The sequence below is a fragment of the Psammomys obesus genome, unplaced genomic scaffold (assembly GCF_907164565.1).
Source record: "Psammomys obesus unplaced genomic scaffold, mPsaObe1.curated_primary_1811, whole genome shotgun sequence".
NCBI classification, from domain to species: Eukaryota; Metazoa; Chordata; class Mammalia; order Rodentia; family Muridae; genus Psammomys; species Psammomys obesus.
This window is the reverse complement of record NW_026596134.1, coordinates 25,902,718-25,930,428: the sequence shown is the minus strand read 5'-3', so window position 1 is coordinate 25,930,428 and position 27,711 is coordinate 25,902,718. Positions and strand designations below refer to the sequence as shown.

Here is a 27,711-nt window from a genome sequence, read left to right as displayed (position 1 = left end):
AATTCCAGGCCAGCCTGGGCTACACAGCAAGACCTGATTTCAAATAATAATAATAATAATAATAATAATAATAATAATAATAATAATAATACACTTGGCAGGATGACACATTGACACATGCCCACTATAATCCCAGCACTCGGGAGGCAGAGGCAGGTGGATCTTTTGAGTCCGAGGCCAGCCTGGTTTACAGAGTAAGTTCCAGGGCAGCCAGAGCGACTTGTCTCAAACTAAACCAAACCAAACCAAACCAAACAAAAAACCTAAACAACAACAACAACAATAGTAAAGATGTTGATAAACAGTTTATCTTTGTAAGCATAGCGAGAACATTGGACAGTTCAGTGGAAGAGACAGAACACAGCCTGTCTACTGCAGGAGAGCCAGGCAGCCTAGACAGGAGCAGCTTCCTCCACATGGGCGGAGAGAAGACTTGGTGTTGACAGTCTTCTCTGAGGAATTCGTCCAGCTAGAGATCGGAGTCGGATCCAAAGGGCCCTCTTTCAATCCTTTTCTCCCGGATAGTCCGAAGATCCTTGAAATACGGTGAGCGACTTTTGTTTGTGTGGAATTTTATGACAGGACTCTGCAGCCAGGCATGTGGCACTCGGGGCATCACAGACTGCAGAGAAATATTAACAGTCTCACGTGAGCAAGCAGGCCAAGGGGAAGCCTCCTTAACCAGGTTATTAGAGTAGGTGGAAGCTGCTAAATTCAGTAAGAAGAGAGAAACCCGTCTCCCTTGACTCTGGCCAGCCTAACATGGAGAAGAGGCCTGAACCGCTCACTTAACAGTTTGGCTGTTTGCATGGTGATTTGAAGGGCTAGCTTGCCTGTTTATTGTTTGGTCCCCAGGACTCACACGGTGGAGAGAGAGAACTGACTTCTGTAAGTTGCCCTCTGACCTCTACATGCCTGCTTGTCCTGGCTAGCTTTATGTCAACTTGATATAAGCTTGTCATCCGAGAGGAGGAAACCTCAGTGGAGAAAATGTCTCCGAAAGTTCAGCTGGGCGGTGGCGGCACACATCTTTAGTCCCAGCACTCGGGAGGCAGAGGCAGGCAGATCTCTGAGTTGGAGGCTAACCTGGTCTATAGAGGGAGTTCCAGGACAGCTAGGGCTACACAGACAAACCCAGTATCAAAAAAAAAAAAAAAAAAAAAAAAAAACAAAAAACAATAACAACAACAAAAAACTGGACTGTCTCTTGATAGGCAGTTTTGAAACCATGAACAGTGAGCATTCATGCAGTATATTTGTGCATGTGAGATTTTTTTTTCTTTTGAGACAGAATCTCACTATTTTGCCAGGTGGGTCTGGAACCTGTTGACTCATGTGATCCTCCAACTTCAGCCTCCTAAATAATTGGAACTACAGATGCACAACACAGAAATAATTTTTACATTTTTCTTCCTTGTTTAAGATATATTTTGTTATCTCTTTCTCTGTGTGTGTGTGTCTGTGTGACTCTGGGGACCAGGAGAGGCTGTCAGGTATCTCGGAGCTGGAGTTACAGGCTGTGTGAGCTACATACATGAGTGCTGGATACCAAACTCCGGTCCCCTGAAAGAGCAGTGGTTCATTCTTAACTGCTGAGGCATCTCTCTAGCCCCTGGGTGAATGTTTTGAAAGGATTAATTGTTGGAAGTAGATGTAATTGAGGAAACCCAATAGTGACTTCTGATAATGGTGGCTTATCCTCCAAAGTTTATACTAGGATTCACCAATAATAATCACTGTTAGATTGCCACAGTATAACAGTTTCCTCTACTTTTCTGTATTATGTACAGATTAGTATATGCATATAATACTGGCACATGTAAACCCTAGACAAATCCTGATGTCGTTCTTGTTTTGCCTGGTTTCCCTCTCTCTAATCCCATTCATAAAAATATTACAGAGACAGAGATGGTGCCTCTTGCCTGCATCTCAGTACTGGGAAGGCTGAGATAAAAGGACCGCCATGGATTTGAGGACAGCCTGGCTACAGAGTGAATTCCAAGCCACAATGGGCTACAGAATGAGAGAGCCTATGCCACAGCAGCAACCTCCCCAATGGATTAAGGACGTTATTTCAAGTCACTCAGTGAAACACACGTATGGAAATGGTTATTAATAGCTCCTTCTGTAGTGAGAACCAAGCAGAGCCACAGGAAAAGTGATGAAATTAAAGATAAGTCAGATCCCAAAAGGCAACTCCCAGCTACAAGGGAAATGAGAAGACAGAGATAGCAGCAAGACTCTTTATTTAAGGAAATCACAACGTGTTCAAAAAAAGAAAGGGATGAGGTCACAGGAAAGACTGGGAGGAGAAGATATTTGTACAGCTCGGGGAAATGACAAACTTATTAGAGTTTTCTAGGAGCTAAGCAGAGTCCTCGGCCTTGCAGGCAGAGAAGCCCGGTGCATCTCCAAGTTCACTACAGGCTGTGCACTCTGTCACCCAGAAACCACTCTTTTAAGTCAAATGACCAAATACATTAAGTACGACCTGCCCTCTGTCTGCATCTACCCAGGGGACCTAATACCAGGGTTCTTGCAATGTACACAGCTCTCAGGGCTAGGGAGGTGGCTCAGTCATTAAAAGCGCTAACTGCTCTTTCAAAGGACCTGGGTTCGACGGCAAGCACCCTAGCTTTAACTCAGCAGCTCAAAACTAGCTACGCTCCAGTTCCAAGGGGGATCTGGTGCCCTCTTCAAGACACGTGGTGCATAGACACATCAGCAGGTGAAACCCCCCCCCCCCAAATACACAAAAGGAATCTCAAAAAAAAATAATAACTTTTAAATTAAATTTTAGAGCAACAATAGTGGTTGTTAAAAGAGAAGGCTAGTTCTCCTGAGGCCTCCTTCCAGGCCTGCAGCCTTCTACTGGTGCACAGGACTCAGGAGGATGCTGACTGCTTTAAGACCCTACTCCTCTGCTGAGCAGCCCCTTCACAGCCTCTCAGGATGGCTTTGTCTGATAGGGCCCTATATCAGTGTTTTTTTTTTTTTTTTTGTTTTGTTTTGTTTTTTTTACAGAAATTTTCTCCTTGCTGTGCCAAAAATACCTGAAAAGAAGGATTTATGCGGACTTACATTCCATCACGATTGAAAGGCACGGTTTCAAGAGCAGGAAGCAGCCAGCCACACTTCACCCAACCCCAGTCAGGGGCAGAGAATACTGACTGCTGTGTGGAATGCTTGCTTTTCTTCTCTTACCCAATCCAGGACCCCATCCGTGGGATGGCCGACGCAAGAACTCTGTTCTGCCAGGCATGGTGGTACACACACGTCACACACACACACACACACAAAATCTCTCCTCTCTCTCCTCCCTTCTCTGACCCCCCTCCTCCCCTTTTTAAAAAATGCCAAGAAGCTTGAAGAAGAGGAGGAGGAGAAACAGAAACAACCTCCTACTGGACACGCCTGCGGTCCCAGACTGAGGCAAGTCCAGGAGTTTGAGGCTAAGATGGACTAGGTAGCAAAAACACTGTTAAACAAACAAAAGCAGAAAAGTTCATAACTTCCTTTCCTGAGAAAGAATGCTGATCACAAGGGTCTCCCCCATGTAACCTCAGCCTTCCAAGTGCTGGATTACCGGCATGAACCACCATACTTGGCAAGGATTTGTAACTGAGGAAAGAAAGAGAGAAATGAAATGGAGAAAGGCTTAACAATAAAGTTTTCTTTTTTTCTTTTCCTGTGGTGAAGAGAATTGTAAGAACTGTGATTCATACAGAATATCAAACTTTGACGTCACTCATTCTACCTGGAAACCGTTTAGGAAGAAAAACACCTGCCACGGACATGAGAAAAGCAGATTGAAAAAGAACACAGCAAGTTCTAAGACCATGTATTTAGGGCTACTGTTGATAGATCCTGTCTCAAAAAAAACAGACCAAAAAAATAGGGGGCAGGAGGGATGAACCTGTTTTCTTCTGGAATGCCTCGTGCCTTTTTTTTTTTTTTTTTTTTAACATGGAATCTTTATCTAGAAGGGAGTTTCCTCTTTCCAGTGTGTACCACGTGGTTTAAAAAGGTGACTAGGGGCTGGTCCAGTGACTAAGAGCACTGGCTGCTCTTCCAGAGGACCTGGTTCAATTCCCAGCACCCACACGGCAGCTCACAACTGTCTGTAAACGCCTGTCCCAGGGGATCCGACACCCTCCCACAGACATACATTCAATCAAAACACCAGTGCACATAAAATAAAGATAAATAAGTTATTTAAATTAAAAAAAACAAGGTGACCAAGCGGGCCAGCCGTAGGACCCACGACGGCGGCAGGCGTGGCCTACCTAGGGCGGTAGGAGGACCCGCCCCCTTCCCAGAAAGCAGCTCGGCTGCGGGAACGCCCCGTCCGCTCCGCTATTCCGGGTGCTGTGCCGCCACGCCATGGACGAGCTTTGGAGCAGCGCGGCGCTGCTGAGGCGAGGGCGGGGAAGGCGCCGGCGCCAGCCGCAGGCCCTCGGCGGCTCGGTCTTGGCCCTGCCCTTGCGACCCCGGAAGATCCGAAGGCACCGGAAAAGCGCGGCGTCCCGCGTGGCCGCGCCGAGGGCCCGCGCGCCGCCCAGCGAGGACCCGGACTCGAAGGTGGAGTCGGCCGCGGCCGAGCGGGAGGGGCCTGCCGAGCGGAGGGAGGCGGGGCCGAGGCCGGTGCCCGTGCCGGTGCCGGTGCCCATGCCGGTGCCGGTGCCCCCGAGAGCGGCCTTGGCGTCCGTGCCGCGCGGGGTAGAGGGCCGGGCCTTTCGTCCCCGCGACCTGGGGACCTCCGCTTCGCCGCCGGGCCCGCACGTGGACGGCCCCGAGCGGCCCTGGGATTCGCCGCTGCAGCAGGTGTTGGCGGAGCTGGACGGCATCCCCAGCAGCCGGAGGCGCGCCGCCCGCCTCTTCGAGTGGCTCCTGGCGCCGCTGCCGCCGGACCACTTCTACCGGCGGCTGTGGGAGCGGGAGGCGGTGCTGGTGCGGCGGGAGGACCGCAGCTACTACAAAGGCCTGTTCTCTACCTCAGACCTGGACTCCATGCTGCGCCATGAGGACGTGCAGTTCGGGCAGCACCTGGATGCCGCGCGCTACGTCGATGGGCGGCGGGAGACCTTGAACCCACCGGGCCGTGCTCTTCCCGCTGCTGCCTGGTCTCTGTACCGGGCCGGCTGCTCTCTGCGCCTTCTCTGCCCGCAGGCTTTCTCGCCCACCGTGTGGCAGTTTTTGGCTGTGCTCCAGGAACAGTTTGGGAGCATGGCAGGCTCCAACGTATACCTCACGCCCCCCAACTCGCAGGGCTTTGCTCCCCACTACGACGACATTGAGGCTTTCGTGTTGCAGCTGGAAGGTCGGAAACTCTGGCGGGTCTACCGACCTCGGGACCCAAGTGAGGAGCTGCCCTTGACATCTAGCCCCAATTTCAGCCAGGAGGACCTGGGTGAGCCCATACTGCAGACGGTGCTAGAACCTGGAGACCTGCTCTATTTTCCTCGAGGCTTCATTCATCAAGCTGAATGTCAGGATGGAGTCCACTCTCTGCACCTCACCTTGTCCACCTACCAGCGCAATACGTGGGGTGACTTCCTGGAGGCTGTGCTGCCTCTGGCAGTGCAGGCAGCAGTAGAAGAAAATGTGGAGTTCCGCAGGGGCCTGCCTCGAGACTTCATGGATTATATGGGGGCCCAGCATTCAGATTCGAAGGATCCCAGGCGAATGGCTTTCATGGAGAAGGTTCGGGTCTTGGTTGCCCGCCTGGGACACTTTGCTCCTGTCGATGCTGTGGCTGACCAGAGGGCCAAAGACTTCATCCACGACTCCCTGCCCCCTGTGTTGACTGAGAGGGAAAGGGCGCTAAGTGTTCACGGGCTCCCGGTTCGCTGGGAGGCTGGACAACCTGTGAATGTGGGAGCCGAGTTGACAACAGAAACAGAAGTCCATATGCTTCAGGATGGCATAGCTCGGCTGGTGGGCGAAGGAGGCCGTTTGTTTCTGTATTACACAGTGGAAAACTCCCGGGTTTATCACCTGGAAGAACCCAAGTGTTTGGAAATCTACCCCCAGCAAGCTGATGCCATGGAACTCTTGCTTTGCTCCTACCCAGAGTTTGTGAGAGTTGGGGACCTGCCCTGTGACAGTGTGCAGGACCAGCTTTCCTTGGCAACCATGTTGTTTGATAAGGGCTTGCTGCTCACCAAGACTCCTCTAGTTCTGAATTAGTTTCTTGAGGATGGCTGGAAAGGATGCAGTCATGATTCTCCACTGCCACTGCCGCTTTTTTTTTTTTTTTTTTTTTAAGACAGGGTATCTCTGTGTAGCCCTGGCTGGCCAGGACACACTTTGTAGACCAGCCTGGCCTTGAACTCAAAAAAGAGATCTGCTCAAGTGCTGGAGGCATCTGCCACCGCACCTGGCTCGGCCTTTTGTTTTCTTTTTTCAAGAAGTCATGCTTTAACCCTGCTTACGTGTCAGTGTGGTTGAGTTTACTTACCTTTAGTATTGCTTCGGTGTCACAAACCTCAGACCTCTTTCTTCTAGGATGAACCTCTTCATCTAGGTACAAAAGTAAACACAAGCTGAAGCAGGGACTGGGGAGTTCTTGCAGAAGTAACCTCTATCTCTATCATTTCAGAACACCAAGTTCATTCCCTGCAGGCTCAGTGTATTGTGGAGCATTGGCTGTGTCATTCTGCTTGAGACATTGGGGATTTTGATACCAAAGTTGCCTCCCTGAGAGCTTTTTTTCAGTTGGTGGGGTGGGGTGGGGTGGTATCCTGTGTGTTAAGTTTGTATGATCATTAGATTTATTAAAAAGTGCCAAAGACCGTTCCTCTTTGCTAGATTTTTGGAGATTGATTTGTAGAAGTGTGGGACGGCCGAGGTGAAGGGCAGTGGGTGGTGTGGGATGTCAAAGAAGTGTATTGTTCACTTTTTAAAGAAGAGAGCTGGGGTAGAGCAAGTGTATGCCTGGTGTGTGCAGTGCCTTGGGTTCATCCCCAGCATCACACTAAGTTGGGGCCAATTATTAGCTTTCGAGGTAATTTGCTCATTGCAGTTATGCTACTTGAACTCCACACAGAACAATCCTAGCCGAAGAACCTTCACTCGCAGAGTGAGCTTTAAAGTATATATCGTGTTTGCTTGGTGCTTGGTTTAGGTTGGTGACTGACTGGCACTGCTCCCAAAAGCAGCGTCATGTCACCTGGTTGTGCTTCCATAGGCCTTAAGTCACCCAGATTTTCTCAAGCTGGCCATAGGAATGATTGGTGTTCAAGTTGCTTTCTACTCTCGTTTTTTTCCCCTGGCAGTTGGACGAAACTTCCCCAAATCTGGCAAGTGCATATTCTCATGATTGGTGGAAGAGAGCCTAATGCACCAGAAAGAGCACTTGGAACCAGAAGACCTGGGTCTGGGGTGGTGGCTGGCAGGCAGCTGGCTGAATGACTTGAGTCTGCTGCCTACAGATGTTGTAAGTATATTCTGGTACAGTTTGGCTTCTGCAGGCTCGTCATGTAGAGTGTGTCTAGGCTTCTTAAGAGCTTATCATCATGACCAATAGGTTCAGTCTTGAAGGTTTAGAACTTGGGGGGGGATCATTGTGAATGGAAACCAAGAAGGGAAATAAATAACTTTCCTGACTTAAATCATACAGGGCTCCCGATAAAGTCCCCAAATGCCAGGTCCTGGGATAGTCTTAGGAGAAGAGTCAAGTGCATGGGTTCATCCCCAAGAAACCTACTCTCAAAAATTTCTTGAAGAAAAGTTTCCAGTTCCAGTGGTCTTTGGCCTTCTTTGGGTTCTGAGTAAATCCATCTAGCTTTTTTTTTCTCATTTCCCATGGCTGTTTCCATCTTGAATATTTTCTCTGTCAGCAAGTCCTTTTGGTTTAATGTTTTAATCTAAGGGGAAAAAAATTTAAAAAAGCAAGCAACCAACTGTATTAGGGAGGAAAAAGCATTAAGTAATTTGATTATGCCAAGTGTGGTACTACTTGCTTGTTAATCATGGCACTTGGGAGTCTGAGGCAAGAAGATCCCAACTTTGAGGTTATTTTGAACTACATAATAAAACTTTCAAAAAACTAAAACAAAAAAGGTAAAATAATTGATTACATCATGCTTATTAGTAAACCTTGAAGCCCTGGATTTCCTCTTGAAAACACAGTTTGTATTTATGTACCCTGTTCTTGATCTCCTGAAGCATTTCTTGATTGTCTTCATTTTCTAAGTTGAGTATCGACATTGCCTGGTAAATTTCCCTGAAAGATATGAAAGATTGTTTGACCCCCATCTTAAAAAGAAAGCATAGTGTAGGACTTGGAATTAGGCAAGAACCATAAATGCCACTTACTAACAGTTTAATTGTAGTTTAATTGAGTGCTCTATTTACATGTACACCTACATGGCAGAAGAGGGCATCAGATCTCATTGTAGATGGTTGTGAGCCACCATGTGGTTGCTGGAAGTTGAACTCGAGACCTCTGGAAGAGCAGACCACTCTTAACCACTGTGCCATCTCTTCAGCAAATCTGCTTTTTCTAAAGGCAGGTCTTCTTTATTTATTTATTTAAATGTGATAATTTACAGAGCTATTGTACAGTTTCAGAAATGATACATGTGACACTAGTAACACCTTTATAAAAGATGCTAAACGTCATTTCACCATTGTCACCACAGCCTTATAATGTAGGCTTTCTTCTGCATTGGAGGGTTGAGATAAAGGGCCGAGGGGAGGTACAGTGTGGCTAAGTGCCTTCTCCAGGTTCACATAGCTATTGCATTGAAAGCTGGTGTTACTGAGTGTAGTCTGTTGCTCAGTAAGTACTGGATAGCTGTTGAATATATGAATAACTTAAAACTTCCTGGAAGAACAGCACACATGAACTATGGGAGCTGTGACAATCTAATTACTTCAGGGTTTCTGTTACCCTCTCACATAAATAGGTAAATAGGAGCCTGGAGAGGCCCAGCATGTTTAGTGATCAAGGACTGAAGAGTTGGCAGTCCAGGAGATTATGGCAGAAACAAGAGGTCTGGTGCTTACTTGAGAACGGCCTCGTGGCTCTCCAGGAGCAACACATCTAGAAAGGTGTCCTTGACCTGCTTTCCGTCAAGCTTGAGGGCTATGATGCTGCGGCAGGCTTCCAGTCGCACGCCTGGGGAGTCTTCGTAGTGGATGGACCAGAGCAGAAGGTCTTTCAGCTCAGGGCTCACTAGTCCAATCTCTCCCAAAGCTGCAGAGGTGAGAGAACAAGTGTCTTCACTGCCACCGAAGGCTAAATTGACGACATCCTAGCATTCAGAGGAAATGGGAGCATTGCAGACAGTATTTTGGGGGTGGCAGTTAATCATCATTACATAGGAGTGAAAAGCAAAAGTATTCTAAGGTAGCGAAATTTAGAAAGGAACTTTAAAGAGCTAGCAAAGCTTTGCTTATCACGTGTAAGGTGTGATGCCTAGCTTTGGGGCAGGGACTTGCTGTGTAGCCCTGGCTGGCCTCACACTTTCAGTGACCCTCCTCCCTTTGCTCCCTGAGGGCTGGAATTACAGGTAGGCACCACCATGTCTGGCTCTGTGTTGGGATATTTCTTGGAAAGGACTCCTAAGAGGGTAGTGTTTCATTCTGTCCTTGCCTGCTGGAATGTAAACAGACTAGTTTACCTATTCAGGAGTTAGGTACGGAACAAATACAGTCTGGAAGAGCAGTGTAGTTAAGATGGAGAAAGGCACAATTATGTCTCAGATTTAACTAGGTCTGGTTCTACTGGGATCTACCAAAGATCATTTCAAAAAAGAGAAGGAATGCAGAGGTCCTAGGGAGAAAAACCTGGTTTGACTATTCCCAAGTGCTGTAGTTACAATCTCCAGGGAAAGCAAGATATAGCCAACAGTGGAGACCTATTAGAAACCTAATTCTGTTGATAGGGACAGTCATCTGTCCTTTGCTTAGACAAGTTTAAATAGCTCTAGACTTAGGATCCTTAACTAGAAATTTAAAAGAAAATATTTTTTTCTTTCTCAGCCCAGTGGCTTCTGAGAAGCTAAGACAATTTCCTTCACTATACCCTAGCTGCCTTACTAGAGTTTCTGGGAATTGGCTGTATTAGCATGGAGAATGTATTTCAAGCCTAGGTCTTGGAGCTGTTATTTCTGAAATACCTCGAATGGCAAAAGCCTTGATTTTCCAGTAAGGATCTCTGTGCATTAGATCCAGGAGGCATTCAAACACCTGCAGTGGACAAAGGGAAAAGTTGAGTGGAAGAACCAGAATAAGAAGGGGCCAGAAAGCCGGGCACAGTGCCTCATGCCTGTAACCCCTGCACTTGGAGAGGCAGAGGCAGCTAGATCTGTGAGTTCGAGGCTATCCTGGTCTACAAAGCGAGTCCAGGACAGTCAAGGATCATAGAAAGCCTGTATTGAAAAACCAAAAAATAAAAAAATAAAAGAAAAGAAATGGACAGGAACAGAGACCCCACTTATTTCTAGTGACACTTTAACAGGAAAAAATCAGTAACAGCCTCAAGTATCAGCCTGTATAATAACTACCTGAATTTTCTTCTTTCTATGTGTTTTTCTTGGCACACAGTTCTGTTGCCATGTATATACTAACTACATGCTCTACCACTGACTGTACCCCTAGTCCCGTACTCCGCAGTCTCACTTTTCCTCCCATTCTCTCCTTTTGGAGACCATCACTATGTAGCTTAGGTTCACCTCAAATGCCTTCTAATGTATAAGGGTTTTGCCTGCATGTGTCTGTTGTACAACACATACGTACTGTGCACTCAGGGGCTGGAAGGGAGGTATCATTGGATCCATTGGAGCTAGAGTTAGATATGGTAGTGAGCTGTCACGTGGGTGCTAGGGATCAAAGCTAGTTCCCTGGAAGAAGAGCCAGTGCTGTTGACTGCTGAGCCATTTCTTCAGCCTCTCACCTCAAGTCCTTGAACTTCCTGCCTCTTGCCTTAGCTCCCAAGTGCTAGGATTACCCCTTGCTTCACTTAGACTTCTTTTGAATGCCCATGCTCAGTTTCTCCCTAAGAATGAGGGAGCATAAACCCTAAAGCCTGTGGGCGGCCAGGTCTTAGGAAGCTAGTGAACTGAGACAAGAACAGAAGTGAGAGGGTAGCTTACTCTGTCTTGAAGTTTGGGCTCGCTAAGAGCTAAATGTCCCTTACTGAATGGTGATGTGGCCTGTGTCTCACCTTCCTGCCTGCTTGCTCATGCCATGTTCCCACAGAATAGTGAGTATACCATGCACCACAGAGCTAATGAAGCTCTCCTAAAGTCCATCACTTAAGATGACAACATGCTTCCTTGACTTACCATCTTGTTGCGGATCTTCAGGGCACCTGCTGCCAAGCAAGCTGCCTGTCGAATGACTATGAACTCATCAGAGAAGCAGCTCAGGAAGCTTGGGAGAAGCTTGGCTGTCATGAGCTTGAGCCCACGGATCAGGGAGAGGGCCTCAATCCGCTCCTGGGAATTTCCTTGACTCAGCTTAGTCCTGTAAAACATAAGTGGCTTCTATTTCCCTTAAACCTGTCTGTGCCTTTTTCTCTTCCACCATGCCCTGAGGATAGAATTCTAGCTTTGTGGGCCCAGTTATGTAGCCGTATCCTTTTCTTTTTTTTTTTTTTTTAAAGATTTATTTTATTATGTATAGTGTTCTGCCTGCATGTGTGCCTTCATGCCAGAAGAGGGCACCAGATATCACCATAGATGATTGTGGGCCACCATGTGGTTGCTGGGAATTGAACTCAGGACCTTGGAAGAGCAGACTGTGCTCTTAATCTCTGAGCCATCCCTCCAGCCCCGCCATATCCTTTTCTAGTCAGCTTATAGCCATTACATTTTGACTGGGTTCGGGCCTCAGGTGTCGTATTTTCTTGAACCCCTATTGTCCATCATGTTGTAGAAATGCGGATGTATTGAATCACCAAATAAAGGGAACTTGCAGCTTCTAACCGTATGGTCTGCTTACGCATGCAGTGCTCATTTTGGCAGCTGTCTCCCAGTCTGGATCGACTAGTTCCCTGAAACTTGGCCTCACTCCTCCAGCCCACATTGAGCACCCCATTTTCTATAGCAGTTCGATATACGCCGTTGTTCTAATTCAGTACTTTTTGCAGTGGGACCTAGTGCAATGCTGGTCATGCGCAGAGCTCAGCAGATGCTGGTTGGATCCCAGGTCACCCAGGCACTGTAAGATGCATCTTACCTGATCATGTCATGGACCTCTTTCCCCAAGTTCATCCGCCCCAGTGCTAAGGCAGCTGCTTTCCTCACTTCCTTGTTCCAGTCTTTCCACAGCAGCTCGATTATTTTCTGTTTCATATTCTATAAAGAGAGTGAGAATTGGCTAATTAATTTCATACTTGATACCAGTTTTTTCCTCTATCCTTTAATTGCTCAAACCAGATGGGCAGGTGGCATTTTTATGTTCAGATGACTCAATGTAGGTGTTGTTTAACTTGCCCACAGATAATCTGGTAAGTGCTTATGCCTGATCTCAGATCCAGGTTTGTTTTCCAAACTCATCTCTTATTCTCGTGCATCATGTTGATGCCAACATAATTTGGAAGTGTTAAATAATGGAGTAACCTCCTCATTCCAGATTGCCTGAGACTTCTAATTTTAATACCAAAAGTCCATGTCATGTACAAATCAGGGCACTTAATCCCCCTGGCAGGGGATTTCTCTCTTACAGGGAAGGGAAAACATTGCTACAGTTGTAGCTGATGAAACTGTGTGAAGTAGTTTCCTCTACCTCCATCTGGTACCAGGTATTTTCCTCTTTAGGACTTCGCTCAGAAGGCATCTCCTCTGCCCCCCTGTAAGCATAGGAAATCCTACAGTGTCTTACAACCGCTTTTGTTACAGTTTGTTCAAGCATTACCAAGGGAAGAGATGGTCTCTCTGTTCCACTAATGCCTCCATCATGCCTACCAATGTAGAGGGGATGTGGTTGCTTGCTTACTGAGGGAATGAAAGAACTCAGGCACACTGCCCTTTTAAATTCCTGCAGTACATCATGAAGTCCTTCATCTGTACCTCGTCCACAGCTAGAGTCTAGTCTCAGCAGCAGGGAATTAAAGCACGTGAGAAGGAATTACCCTGTTCTCAGACCTCTTCAGGTTATTCTGAATGGCCAGATTGTGTGCTTTCTTTAACAAATGTAAGGGTTGAAGAATGGAGGGCGCTTCTGCAAAGAATAGCCCGTTAAGCGCTGTACCGGCAGTAAGTGCCCGGTGTGATAAAATGATGGAGCAGCACAAAGGAGGAAAGGACCGATTCCACAGTTAGTAAGAGAGTCAGGTTTCACTGCTCAGAATTCCTTCTTCAGTTGTAGCCCAGTTCCATACCTTCAAGTTCTGTGCACACTGGGCTCCTGAAAGTTTCAAGGGAGCACCTTATGTTCACTCTGCTCTCATGTGAGAGCAGTGTAAGAAAGCTGTGAACTGTGGATGGGGCAGAGTACAGAATGTTCTTCCCACAAAGAGGCCTTTTGGAAAGAATTGTGTAAGCTATGAAAAGTGAATGCACTAGAAAGCAGAGACATGAGGGGAGTTCCCTGGCACATCCACATTGTCTCTGCGGGAAAAGCTAAGCCAAAGAATATTGGCTCTTTTCACACAGCCAAAGATGATAAGAAGTAACACCAGGTGTACTCCCTCATTGTATTTGCTTAAGCTAACTGAAAGCATTACCTCCTGTTGTGTTTGCTTTAATAATAAAGATGGAGTGCATTGTTTGCACTACTCTTGAGTTCGACACCTGGAGTCCCCTAGTACTCCATGAAGATAGTATTCAATCCAAGGAGTCAGCCTTGCTGGCCACAGGGCAGGTCACCAAGTCATTTGCATTGTTAGTCTCATTGCTGCAGTTGCAGTGCCATTGTTTTTAAAGCAGGACCATGTTTTTGTATATGTGTACTGAATGTTCAGAGAACCAACACAGGCACTCGTTTGTTTAATTAAATCGTTGGGTCTTTTCAGCCTGCTTCGCAAACAAATTAAGGACCAGTTTTCAGTGTGGGTCGGGGGAATGCATCATTGATCAATAATTTTTTATTTTTATTAATTACAGCTTATTCACTTTGTATCCCCCTGTAGCTCCCACCCTTCCTCCCCATTCTCCACCTATACCCCTCCCCAAGTCCACTGATAGGGGAGGTCTTCCTCTCCTTCCTTCTGACCCTAATTTATCAGGTCTCATCAGGAGTGGCTACATTGTCTTCCTCTGTGGCCTGGTAAGGCTGCTCCCCCCTTAGAGGGAGGTGATCAAAGAGCAGGCCACCAGTTCCTGTCAGAGACAGTCCCTGTTGCCATTACTATGGAACCCACTTGGACGCTGAACTGCCGTGGGCTACATCTATGCAGAGGTTCTAGGTTATCTCCATGAATGGGCCTTGGTTGGAGTATCAGTCTCAGAAAAGATCCCTGTGCCCATATTTTTTGGTTCTGTTGCTGTCCTTGCGGAGCTCCTGTTCCCTCCAGGTCTTTCTATCTCCCCCTTCTTTCATAAGATTCCCTGCACTCTGCCCAAAGTTTGGCTATAAGTCTCAGCATCTGCCTTGATCCCCTGCAGGGTAGATCCTTTCAGAGGCCCTCTGTGGTAGGTTCCTGTCCTGTTCCCTGTTTTCTCCTTCTTCTGATGTCCATCTTCTTTGCCTTTCTGATGACCAATACTTTTATAATGTTTGCTGATACTGAAACAGTGTCAAATTACTATAAAGTTTCTAAGCTCTGTCTTTTGGTTTGTGTGTCAACTTGTGGATTGCCATCCAACTCAGAAGCCCTGGCTTAAGAAGTACATAATACTTAAAGATACTCTACGTTATGAATAAGAGGCAGCAATGAGCTACGAGATAGAAGTGGAAAGTAGGAAGACTCCAGGCTAGCCTTGCCAAGCTTCCTGGAGGCAAAGACAATAGACTTACTATGCAGATCTTTCCACCGATCCGAGAGAAAGTGCGGCAGGCCTTGATTCGGTCTTCCCACTGCCTGCTGTTGAGCTCGACAGCAAGCATGGTGTGGATCAGCGGCTGAGGGAGAGGAAGACTTGCATAGATAGCCTTGCCGTGAGAGGTGCTAATACTAAAGACAGTATACCCTGACACGGCACCTGGCAGCGTAAATGCCCCCAGGCGTGCCATCTTATTAAGGGACAGAGTGGGTTTATAAGAGCACCCCTCTACCCAGGCAATCCGACTCGGGTTATAAAACAGAAAAGAAAACACAGAACCAATAATCTGAGCAGAAAATGAGGACCTTCTCTTCCTGACTATTTTTAGTCCCCAGAATGGTCTGTATCTGCCTCAGTCTGTGTGTCTCAGTGTTTCTACCTGAAGAATTAATGGAGTTGTTGGGTCCTTAGTGATAGACCTCCGAGAAGCAGGTCTGCACATGACTCACCCTTTTTACTGTTAGGAACGTCTGTTAGCTTCTCACACCTTGTACAGCGCTCCATGTCCAGTTTTCCAGACTTGGTGTGCTTGGCCTATGCTTACCATCCTCAGTCACCTACATTCTCTCCTTATGTGCACCAGTCCCTCATTTTCGTCTCTCTCTGAAGTGGACACATACCGTCTTTTCACAAAGATGACTCAGGAGCATGCAAGCCTGTTCCTCATTGGCCTTATTCTTCTTGTTAAAGAGCTGGTGAAGGATTCTCTTAATCACTGGGTAGGTGGCAATATCTTCCAGAGCCAAGCACTGAGCTGCAGCCCAGCTGTCCACACTGTTACCTGCCCCGGAGTGTGGAAAAACTGTTGAGAACAATGTTTCCTCCTAGAGAGCACCGCCTTTGAATGGGTACCAAGACTGTTGTTTGCCTGAGTGTTCACTTCCCAATATCCCGCTGAGTCTGGGACTCTAATCCCTAGTTCAACTATATGGACTATATTAAGGTTTTAAAACAAAAAAACTAGAAAAAAGTTTTTTTTGGAGACTAGGTCTAGCCTAGTTTTAAACCCACTGTGTGGCAGAAGATGACCTTCAGCTTCTTTATGAGGAAGAGTACTGGTGATAGAATCCAAGGCGTAGAGCCTGGGAGCAAAGCCCTCACCACCAAGCCACTGCCTCACTCCCGACCTTTTGTTGTTGGTTTGGTTTGGTTTTTAGGATGGGTTTCTGTGTAGCCTGGCTATCCTGGAACTCGCTCTGTAAACTAGGCTGGCCTTGAACTCATAGAGATCCGCCTGCCTCTGCCTCCATTATGCAGGGATTAAAGGCACTGACCAGTTCTGACCTTGACACCCCTGCCTCTATCTTTCAAGTGCCAGAATTAAAGGTGAATGCCCTGAGGCTTGGCTAACACTTGTGATCTAGCTAAAGAAGTGCAGCTTTTTCTTTCCATGAAGATTGGGAGAGCTACAGGGGACTAGGTAGAAGTCCATTCCTAAAACAGGTGAATTAGGCAGTGGATTATTTATTTACAGAAGGCTAGACTAGTCAGCCAGTTTTCCCATGCTAAGGCAAGAAACAGCTCATCTCAAGACAGGTCGGCAGCCTCTTAGGACAGCTTTGTTAGCTCCCACATCCTCACGCCTAGGTGTTACTGTGCGGAAACTGGAAGCACGATGTGCACGAGTTAATTTTAAAAACTTACAAAATGTACTTAGTATTGTTATTTTATATTTTCAATAATAAAATGTCGCATAGGAGGCCATTGTTGGATTTACTTTTTGGTACTAGGAATCCAGTTAAGGGTCTTAATGTGCTGGACGATCATTCTACCATCGATCTAGAAGTGCAACACTAAAATCAATAGCTAGCATGCATTAACCGCATTATTAACGAGGTTCAGGGTGCTGTCTCAGTGCATTGCATTGATGAAGCCTGCCTGCGTTTATCTGCTTTCTGCTCCCACCACTAACCTCTACTAATCACTTTTCTACCTTCAGGTTGAGGTTGATTTTTTTTTTTTTTTTTTGATCTTTTAATTATAGTTTCCACATAGAGGAGAAAACAGGGAGGGGGCCCTGTCCCATAATTGTCTTTAGCTTTAGTTAAGATACTCTCTCTGGTTTCATCCATTTTAAGACATGGTTTATAGACTCCATCCTTGAAAGCTTACACTACGTACCAGTTCGTTGCACTTGTTTTGTAAGTCCCTAGGAAGAACCAGTGTCTCCATGTGCCTATAACAGGTACTCAAACCCAAAGCAGCCCACATCCCAGCATTCCAGTGAAACAAACACTCGAAAAGCTAATAACGAGGGAGCCTCTGCCTCCTATCCCTGGTCAGAAGTAGCAGGGCGGTACTCACCCTTCATAAGGGCTGTCTGCATGATTTCTTGGGCAATGGGATTATTTGACCGTAGGGCATACTGGCATATTGCTGCTGCCATCTTCACATTGGGATTACTGTCAGACAGAGCTGCCCCTACAGCATGCTGCAGGACCTCTGGTAAATCCGGAATAACTGGTTCTGCAATGAAAAAGATAGAGGTCCTATTCGGTTCCCTCAGACAGCTTCCTTACCAAGATCTACTTTACATTTATGAATCACAGGTCAGCTGACGGCCTACAGTGGACATGATTTCAGGCCCACAGGACTCAGGCGCTAACATACAGTTTCCAGTCCTTTATCATCTGGTCTCTAGTACTGAAGCCAAAACATATTTCCAGCTAATTCCAGTAACAAAAGCAACCCATTTACTCCATAATAAGAGTTATATTTATGTAATGCTTTGCCATTTTGCACATTGTCTAATTTAGTATTTCAACTCCGGTTGAGTTTGTGTGTCACTGTGGAATCCAACAGGGGCTCTGTTAGAGTTTACTGTGAACACTCATACTTGATGTAAGCATTGTACTTCAGGACAGAAGACCACACATGTCAGGACAGCAATGGCAGGTATTTCATTTTGCTGGATTTCTCTTTTTAATTGGGGAAAGTGTTTTTTTCTTAACTTTTTTTTTTTTTTTTAATTTTAGATGTTTTGTTTGCATGTATATCTGTACCATATGCATGCCATGCCTGTAGAGACCAGAAAGGGCTTTGGATCCTCTACCATTTGTATTCTGGGAATCAAATCTAGGTCCTCTGAAAGAAGAGCCAGTGCCCTTAACCACTGAGCCATCTCTAGGCCCTGTCTGGAGTTGATAAAGCCTGTAGCATTCTGTAGCATTCATCCTGGATGAATTGATATGTCTCCAGCAACTAGGTGCAGACTAGGGTCATGGAGGGCATGTATCCCACAAGGCATCTGGGGAGGCTCAAAGTATAGTGTCGGGCAAGTGCTTCCATTTATATTCTTTTCAGCTCTGTTGTGACTTGTCAGCTGGGGCTTAATTTTTTTCCTATGAATTTTGCCTGTAAACATAGGAAAACATTTTAACTCAGTTGCAGAGCACCAGCCGTAAAGGCACAAGGCTTTGGGGTCGAGGCTACAGCATCATCGGTGAAAACCAATCAGAAGCTCAGGAAGGAGATGGGCACTTGGCTGCAGTTTAAATTCTTAAGCAGAAGGGTTGTTACCTCATTGCCCACAAGTGTCTTCTCAAGAAACAGCAGAGCTGTGACTCTGAATTTTTATTGTTTTGTTTTTTTCAAGACAGGGCGTATCTGTATTTAGAGAAACTGACTGTCCTGGAACTCATTCTGTGACTCTGATTTTGTTTTGTTTTTGAGGGTCTTAGAACCTAACTCCTGATCTTTCTGCCTTTACTTCCCAAGTGCTAGGATTATAGGCATATAATCTCAGTCCCTCTGTCGTTTCTGTTTTTTTTTTTTTTTTTACTTAGGTTGTAGGCCTGTATGCCATCTGTTCAGAACATGTTAGTTGAAGACTCTTGATCTCCAAATCCAAAATCTGAAACGCTCCAAAATACAGACATGACACAACAGTGGGACATTCACACCTGTCCTCATGTGACAGATTCAATAAAAATGTAGACACAGTTTAAGAATTATATGAAATTACCTTCAGGCTACATATATAAAATACAATTGAAATGCAAATAACTTTCACGTTTAGACTTAAGTCTCATCTCCAAGATAATTCGTGTATATTCAAATACTCCCAAATCTAGAAGTAACCCAGTTTTTCTCCTATCTGAAGCATTGCAGATAAGGGCTAGTTAATCAAGGGACATAGGTAGAAATATGTGCGTCTCAAGAGAGCAAATACGGGTCTACCGAGTATTTTAAGGAATAATGTTATTTTCTTTGGTTAAGTAATAAGCTGAGCTCTAGATGTGCAGGACCTGTGAAAGGGCTTACGATTCAGAGGACAAAGGTGTTTTTGTATGTACAGTCATGTGCCAATGATAAAACATGTACCACAGCAGTCCCATAAAATGTGTCTCCCAGTAACACGATTGGGCTCCATGTAAGTCTCATTACGTCTGTACAGTGGTGAAACTGCATAATGACACATCTCTCAGAACACATACCTGTCAGGTGCCACAGACTGCAGCTTTGGGTGTGAGATCATATTAATATCCATTGCCCAAAGAAAGAAGAAAAAATCACAAGTATGTGTAGAAGCATCCAGCGGAACACTGAATGAATTAAGTCCCAGGCTTCTCGGAGGAAGTGCTGTCTTTGCTGTAGAGCTAAGGGTTGATCAGGTGAAGACAAAGTTTTCCAGCAGAGGGAGCAGCAAACTTAAAAACCTGGAGGAGGCCAGGCACGTAGATGAGTTGACAGAGTGCTTGTTGATCATGCATGAAAGTGTGTGCCCCAGTGCCACCAGAAGGCAACATCTGGGGAAATGCCCGTGTCTACAAGTCAATTAACTAGGAAGTAACTGGATGAACCTTTAAAAGCCTGATAAGTGGGAAGAGGTGAAGTGTCCCTGCCCTTAGCTGCAGGGGCAGCAGAGGTGCAAGCAGGCAGTTACAATCCACTGTAGGTGTGAAGATAGAGTGAGCTGTCTCCAGCTCAGCACGTTGGCTCAAGTTTTCAGGTAAATGATTCTGAGAAGGCACATGCAATTCAGAGGAGTGGGTGGGTCGGGGGTTCTGTCTAACATTTCATCATCGGGAGCCTTTACTGTTGAATCATCCTTGGTAGGTTATCGTTTTGCCTGTAGTCGAAGGGAAGTTTTCTTGCCTGCTGTCAATATTTTCCCTAAGAGATTACAAACCATCTGCAAAAGTGGAAAAATTCTTAATTCTTTTTTAAGATATAAAGTCTATCGATTTCATTTATGTAATTTTTTTTTTTTTTTATGTTTTTCCTTCCTACCTTTCTTTGCTTGAGACTGGGGCTTTGTGCATGCCAGACCAGCATTTTCTTTGAATGTATGTACATGTGGCACATGTGTGGTTGGTGCCAATAAAGGCCAGAGGAGGACGTTAGAGCCCTTAGAACAGAACGTTGTAAGCTGTCATGTAGGTACTGGGAACAGAACCTGGGTCTTCTGTAAGAACAGCCAGTGGCCATAACCACTGAACCATCTTTCCAGTCCCCAGCCATTAAGTTTTTTACTGCTATGAGATTTCAGGGTGGGAAAATGGGGACTTCATTGCAAGCCACTGAGCAAACAAATGGGATGAGTAGATTACAAAAAGCTCTTGGTGTAGAGTGCACGTTTAGGATGCCAGAGGCCCTGAGTGTAACACCAGGGTACTGAACTAGAATCCAGGGACTTCAGTCTTATCTCTTGAGATGAGCTGTGCAGGCAGACTCTAGGCCTTGGTTTCCCCATTTGGAACAGGAACTCAAGTAATCTCTAAGGCCTCTCCCCTCCATTCAGAGGTTTCCAAGCAGCTCAGTCTGAGCTCTCACCTGAGCCTTCCTGGTTGGTGGCAATCTGGGGCCTTTCTACAGCAGCGCTAGCACATGTGACGATGGCCTGGATCCTAATGTCATCATACATGTTTACCATGCCCCGTAGTAAGTTCTCTACTGTCTCGTGATGCCATTCAATAACTATGTCATGGGAAGAAAAATGAAAAAAGAACCACCTAGTTAGGGTTAGACACACAATAAATAGGCAGCAAGAAGTCCCTTTCCCTAGACCAGTGCAAGGAACACTTTAGCTCAGGATAAAGAATTTAGAGACAGGCTTCCTTTGGCAAGTAGGTAGTTGCCTTCAATCTCATCTCACATGCTATTACTCTTTGCTCAAGTAACTTTTCATTAAAAATGAATGAGGAGTAAAATACAGTGTTTGACTGTTTATGGGGGCACACAGTTAATGAATGTCAGTTAGGCTGAAAGAGGAGGATCATGAACTCATGAGTTCTCCCATCACAAAAACAAAACAGGGTGAGGGGTGAGGTTCTCAGTTGGTAGAGGAATTCAACTTTCTCCTTAAAGTTCTGTGAAGGAAAGTAGATCCATGACAATCCCATTTGCACACCTGAGTTTGTTCTCCAGTCAACTGCAGTTTCTTTCGATAGCTGCATATTTAATGCTAGGGCACTATCTTTCATCTTTCCTGTCATGAATCATTTGTCCAGCATGATTCAGACATGGGTAAGACAGATGCCTGGGAAGTTTTCTCAGTGTGGTTGTGGTAAGGGCTCCCAAGAGCCAAAGAGAAGAAAAACACTTCTGGCTGGTCAGTGCTCATGAGGAGTGGAACTCCACCACATCTCTCCCATAGCCCCTCTTCCTTCCCTTTTCACCTCAGCTATTTTTTCAGTCTCACCCGCCCAGTAATCTAAAGTACCTATTCATTCAGAAGGTAAGCCACCCTGTATGGGAAACAAATGGGTCCAAAAATGTATAAAAAGCTCTGTTCCTGGATGCCCACAGCCCTGCCTTTGAGGAAAATTCCACAGAGACAGTGCTAGCGCGAAATGAGCTGTTCCCTGCCAATGAGCCCAGTGTTCCTTTTCTCTGATGAAATAGCCTGCAACATAGTAAGTTCCCATGTATCACTGAAGTTCTCACATGTACCTGCCGGTGCAAAAAAAAAGAACCCAATGTCGATAATACTGTTCTCTTAACACCTCCTGAACAAAAGGCCCCTTCATGGGGCAACCAGCCTTTTACATTTTACAAGAGAGGGCTGGACTTTCCCAGACTCGGAAATGTCCACTGTGTCGGGCCCTGCGTCACTTACTGAGTCCCCATGAAGTCTTCCACTCCTGCAGCATATTCCGCAGGGCCTTCAGCTTCCAGGGCACGTCCTCCTTCAGGGGTTCAATTTTCTTCTTCACTCTCCTCTTCTTGGCATCCCTGTCCTCCTCGCCCACCTGAAGCAGAAGGCTGTTGACCTGAGTGGGCCGCGCAGTCCAGCGCTGTATTCCTTTCTTGTGCTTATAAGCTGTGCAATGAAGGGTTGGGTTTTACCTGACTGTTGACTGTGAAAGCTGGGGACTTGTGCTTGGAAATGCCGTGCCCAGTGGTGGTTTGATAAGAGTGTCCCCTATGAGCTCATTTATTTGAAGGTTTAGTCACCAGAGGATGGCACTATCTGAAAAGGATTAGAAGGACTAGGAGGAAGGTCCCTGTTAAAAGTAGGTATGGCCATATTGAAGGAACTCTTATCACTGGGGATAGGCTTTGAGGTTTCAAAAGCCCAAACCAGGCCCAGTTTCTTTCTCTCTCTCTCTCCCTCCCTTTCTCTCTGTTGCTGTGTTTGTCTACCTATCACTCCCATACCATCAGCCTGTGGACCAGGGTGTAGCTGTCAGTTACTATGCCAGCACCGTGCCTGCTTCCATGCTCCCTGCCATGATGGTCATGGATTAACCCTCTGAAATGGCAAGCAAGCCTCCAATTAAATGCTTTCTTTCATGAGAGTTGCTGTGGTCATGGTATCTCTGCAACAATAGCACAGGCATGAAGACATCCAGCTACGTGCTCAGTCACAGAGAGCCCATCCGAATAGTGATAGTGCAAAGATTAGTAGGATTTACAGACATGGTCTCTTAGAACATGGGTGCATTTTGTTTTAGGAGCTTCTTTCTTGGTCACCTTTGTCTTACAAAATAGTGAAATACTTAAAAAAAAAAAAAAGCATCAGAAAAATGTCTCAGTGGGTAAAGCGCTTGCTATGCAAATACAAGAACCGGAGTTTGAATGCCCAGCACCCAGATAAAAGCTGGGCTTGCATGGCCCCCTGTCTAAAATTCTTGAAAAACGGAGACAGGAGATCTTAAAAAAAAAAAAAAAATCAGGCTAGCCAGACTGACTATACCAATGATATATGGGTTCAGCTGAGACACCCTGGCTCAAGGAGTGAGCTGGAGAGAAAGGAAGACTTCTACTGTCAGTTCACACCTCCACACACACCCACTCTTGTGTATCTGCACACACAGGAACACACACCACCACATACAAATACATAGCAAGAAAGACAAGAAAAAATAAAAAACCCGAAGGCCTGAGGTGAGGAGGAGCTGAGTATGGTGGAAGGCAGAGAGCCAGCCCAGGGACACAGATGTAAGGGACACATCTGATGAGCTTCCTTTGGAAGCACTGAGAACAACCATCTTCTCTGTAATTACCCGTATGTATTTACACCTAAATAATACCAGATTCCAACTGGTAGCAAGTACTGTACCACCATCTGACAGTTAGTATTTTAGTGTTTTCAGTTGTTAGGAAAGGAGTGCCCTCACTGTTGGTGGTGCCCATGGCTTTAAAGAAACAGCCTCAAACTGGATATGGTGGCACACACCTTTAATCCCAGCACTTGGGAGGTACAGGCAGGAGGATCTCTGTGAGTTCAAGGCCAGCCTGGTCAACAGAGTGAGTTCCAGGACAACCAGGGCTACAAAGAAACTCCATCTTGGGAAACAAACAAAAAGAACAAGAAAAAACAACAAACATACAAAAAACAAAACAACAAAAAACCAGCCTCACTTCCATATTGCCCCCATTGTTCACTTTCTTATAATGTTCCTTACGTATTTCAGGAACAGGCTGGAAACTCCACCTTTCTGGGCTTTCAGGGAAGATTGGAGTTAGGTGCTTCTCGTATCGATTGAGGTTTTCCAGGAGAATCTGGTCTCTCTTCCCACCAATCTCATGAACAATCTTCACTCCATCTATGAAGAGAGATGCAATGAAGGTCCAGTGCCTTCTTTTTCTCTAATCTAGAAAAGTCACAGCTAGTAGGAGAGCCGAAGATGGTGTTTTCCAGTGTTAAAGCAGAAACCAATTTCTAAGCCATGCTAAACACTAAAGAAGGGCCACTTAATTAACACCAACCAGTTACGAATCCATTCCGAGACCTGGCCGATAGCAGTTTAGAAGCAAGATGGAACCAGTAAAGAAGAAAGCTTGGAGCCAAGCCCTGGCACATGCCTTTTATCCCAGCACTCGGCAGGCAGATCTCTAAGTTCGAGGCCAGCCTGGTCTACAGAGTTGTTTTAGGACAACCAGGGCAACACAGAGAAACCGTATCTACAAACAAAAACAAAGAAAAGGAAGGAGGGAGGGCCAGAGGGAGAGAAACAGCTTGGAACATGCAATCCTAGATCACGCTCTGCAAGGCTGGGCACTGAAAGGTTAGTGAGGTAGAGGGAAGGAAGGTCACAGGTGGTCACGATGACCCTCTGTGTGCTAAGTGGAAGTTCTGCAGACACTTTCTTGTCTATTGCACATTGCTTTACAAATAAGTACCATAGTTAGCCTCGAGGGATTATGTAATTTGCTGAAGGCTACTAAGACAGAATCAAGCCAATGTTTAAACAAATCTGCCTGACTCCAAAGCCGGTAGGGTGTTTGGTTTGGTTTGGTTTGGTTTTTAGAACCTAGAAGGTCCATGAGGGTGAAAGGAGACACCTAAAAGTGATGGAAGGGTAGACAGAGAAGAACAGGGTCCTCCTAAATTCACCTCCAGCTCATGTTGCAAGCCCAACCTCCTCCCTCTCCTTGATGAGATGGAGAGATAGAAATAGGCAAAAGGAGTGTTTGCATTCCACTGGACGCCCTGCCACAAATCCCGTAACAGCACTGGGAGGTGTCCCAGAGACGCTTATCTGCACCCACAACTATTCTTGTCCCAAGATGCCCCTGCTCCCACCATAGAGCCCAGCACCATTACCAAAGTAAATTTCCTGCTCGAAGGTGTTGTCTGTAGAGTAAGCGTACTCTCCAGCCTTGGGGTTCACCTGCCGGAAGAGGGTCTGAGCTGGTTGCTGGAGTCTCTTTCTCATTTCTTGGATTTCCTCACTCGTCCTGTTGGTGCCAGGCAGGATTTCACCCGTCGGTACTTGTGAGGAGTAGCCAGGTAACCTTGGCAGAAAGGGGGAAAGTGGAAAGGCTAGAAGGCATGCCCCTCTCCATTGGGCCCATGGCCCACTGTAGCCCACTTAAGCTCTGCTCCTACATAGAAGCATCTGAACAACTGTGTCTAAGGACCAGCACGCACACCGTGGTTTGAACATGGAACGTCTGGAAGAGCCCATCTTCAGCCCCCCTGCCCTCCTCCACTGTCGGAGCCATGCCTCTCAGTACTGGCAGACACTGTGACAGGGCAGCAGTGCTTCCTGCCCAACTCTCCATTTTCTTCCTTGTCCATGCGTATGAGAAAATTGAGAAAGGCCCTTGCTCTGTAGCTCAGGCTAGCCTAGATTTTAGTATGTAGCCCAGTATAGCCTCAAAAGTTGTTTTCTTCCTGCTTCTCTGCTTCCCAAGTGCTGGGATTATAGGTGTGTGCCACCATGCCCAATCTGCAGCTTGTTTTTTGTTTTCTTTTTTTTTTTTTTCTGAGACAGGTTTTCTCTGTATAACAGCCCTGGCTGGCTGGCTGGCCTGGAACTTCCTCTGTAGACCAAGCTGACAATTGAGTTTACAGAGCTCTGCCGTGAATTGTGAATTTACAGAGCCACCATGCCTGGCAGCTGCTCATTTTTTTTAATTAATTTATTTATTATGTATACAATATCTGCATGTATGCCTTCATATCAGAAGGAGGCACCATTATAGATAGTTATGAGCCACCATGTGGTTGCTGGGAATTGAACTCAGGACCTCTGGGAGAGCAGCCAGTGCTCTTAACCTCTGAGCTATCTCTCCAGCCCCCTCAGCTGCTCATTCTTAACACTGGTTCCCTTAGAAGGTGCATGGATTTGGGGAGGGGAAATTGCCTTCTATGTTACCTGGATGAACTGTGGGGAGATTTACTGTCCATTCGCTAGGTGGACACATCTACCCGTTTATATTATGTTCCCACCACTCCACAGACTGTCTGAAATAACATCAACCAAAAAAATCAAACCTATATTTGTCCAATAAATAACTACATTTCTACATTTACTTCTCTTTTGGATGTAAGGGAGATCATAATGGCTCCTCTCTTCACTCTAGCTGGAAATGAAAAGGAAGTCATCTGAGGATTGTGGGGTCATCTTGTGTCCTTGGATTGCTTGGTTTTCTGCCCTGCGTCTGGTTGTGTTTGGAGTCAGTGAGTCTTATTCGAAGGGAGGCAGACCAAAGCCATGAGACCCCTGCCCTCACTGTCAACCTGTCTCCATTTCTAGGAGTACTCGTGAGCCAGATCATCTGCCTGGGAGCTCAGTTACAGAAAGCTAAGAGCAGAATCCTTTAAGACATCGGCTCGGAGCAGGGTGTGATTTTGTCCTTCAGAGCTCTCTGGCAGTGTCATCTTGTTTACCACCAATGCGAGGTGAAGACCAGAGATTCTGTGAACATCCTACACAAAACCGGGCAGCAGCTTATAGCGTAGCGTCCGGCCTACAATGTCGGCAGTGTAGAGGCTTAGAAACCTAACTTCAGGAGACCTCGGAGAGCAGGTGGTGGTGGAAAACAAGAGGCTGACTGGGAAAAGGAATTCTGAAGAGTGTGGGCTGGGTGTAGCCAGGGGCAGTGTTCTTGCCCAGCAAGCGCAAGGGGGTGGGGTTTGATCCTCAGCACTGGAAAACCACGGTGATAACAAATGAGGAGCCTCTGGGGAGGGCCACGGGCTTTGCCGGGTCCACTTGAGGCCGGCCTACCTGTAATAAACCGGAAGCGGCAACTCCGGCTTCTTTATCTCTTTGGGCGGCAGGACAACAGTTTCACCCTCAAACTCTGCTATCTCTTCTGCCTCCAGTTCTTTGAGGAGTTCCAGGTCGCTTTCTGAAGTGAGCGCATCCCGAATGTGGCTCCAGTCATACTGCTGGCGCAGGAAGGCCTGCCACTTGTTGGGGGATTGCCCGGGCCTCAGTGGACGTTTGTTCTGGATCCACCGCGCCGTGCGCTTGTCCAGCTTCTCCAGCACGATGGCCTCCCAGCCTCGAGCCTCTTTCTCACCAGGCGGAAGCCAGGTCTCCCTTTCTTGCAGACTCTCATCTGGAGAAGGTGACAGGTCCAGCATATCTGACTTCGCGTGGACAAAGCGGGGTCGTGGGGAAGATGCTTTCTGGTCCAGTCCTTCCGGCTTTGGTTTCTCCTGCTTTTTAGAAGCCGCAGACCTTTGCGTCTCTGGAAGGTGGGTGGTGTCTCCTGCCGAGGCGTGCAGGGCCCTTTTGTACGCAGGTTTCCCAGCGTGGTCCTTCCCGGTCTGCCGAGGTGCCACGATGCCATCTGTGTTGTAGATGTGCTCAAAACTGTACTGGCTGAAAGGCATGCAACGCAGAGACCGCTCCCACTTCACCTCCTCGGAGAAGGAGAGGTTGGCGGCCGCCCTCTTCACATACTGGTTCCTGAGTTTCTCACAGTACTGTTGGCTGAAGTGGCAGGCTGGTGGCACACTGGAGACGGAGGTACCGTCCACCTTCTCTGTGGGTTTTAAGTATCGGAGGATCATGTCCCATGCCAGTGGACAGGGTTGTGCCTCAGGGTACCCCAAGGGGAAATCCTTTTTCTTTTTGTGCTTGATCAT

The 27,711-nt window shown here is 46.5% G+C and overlaps 2 protein-coding genes across 4 annotated transcripts; one reads left to right on the top strand and one right to left on the bottom strand.

Annotated features, from left to right (window-relative positions):
• Positions 1-293: 293 nt before the first annotated feature.
• Heatr4 (HEAT repeat containing 4) lies at positions 294-27,711 on the bottom strand. The gene is made up of 16 exons (XM_055593134.1): positions 26,843-27,711; positions 24,931-25,121; positions 23,789-23,929; positions 21,997-22,200; positions 20,712-20,855; positions 17,241-17,402; positions 15,557-15,717; positions 14,911-15,015; positions 12,190-12,308; positions 11,295-11,475; positions 10,128-10,197; positions 9,013-9,202; positions 8,149-8,227; positions 7,709-7,868; positions 6,461-6,522; positions 294-622 (listed from the first exon to the last, which is right to left on the bottom strand). The coding sequence occupies exons 1-16, from the start codon at positions 27,709-27,711 to the stop codon at positions 470-472; spliced, it is 2,991 nt and encodes a 996-aa protein (XP_055449109.1). The 3' UTR covers positions 294-469.
• On the top strand, positions 4,384-27,167 carry Riox1 (ribosomal oxygenase 1). 3 transcript variants are annotated; one of them, XM_055592946.1, is made up of 2 exons: positions 4,384-7,438; positions 26,941-27,167. In XM_055592946.1, the coding sequence occupies exon 1, from the start codon at positions 4,384-4,386 to the stop codon at positions 6,187-6,189; it is 1,806 nt and encodes a 601-aa protein (XP_055448921.1). In that variant the 3' UTR covers positions 6,190-7,438; positions 26,941-27,167. The 3 variants fall into 3 exon arrangements, with proteins under 3 accessions (XP_055448921.1, XP_055448920.1, XP_055448919.1); XM_055592945.1 differs by lacking the exon at positions 26,941-27,167 and adding an exon at positions 12,101-12,245; XM_055592944.1 differs by lacking the exon at positions 26,941-27,167 and adding an exon at positions 11,209-11,367.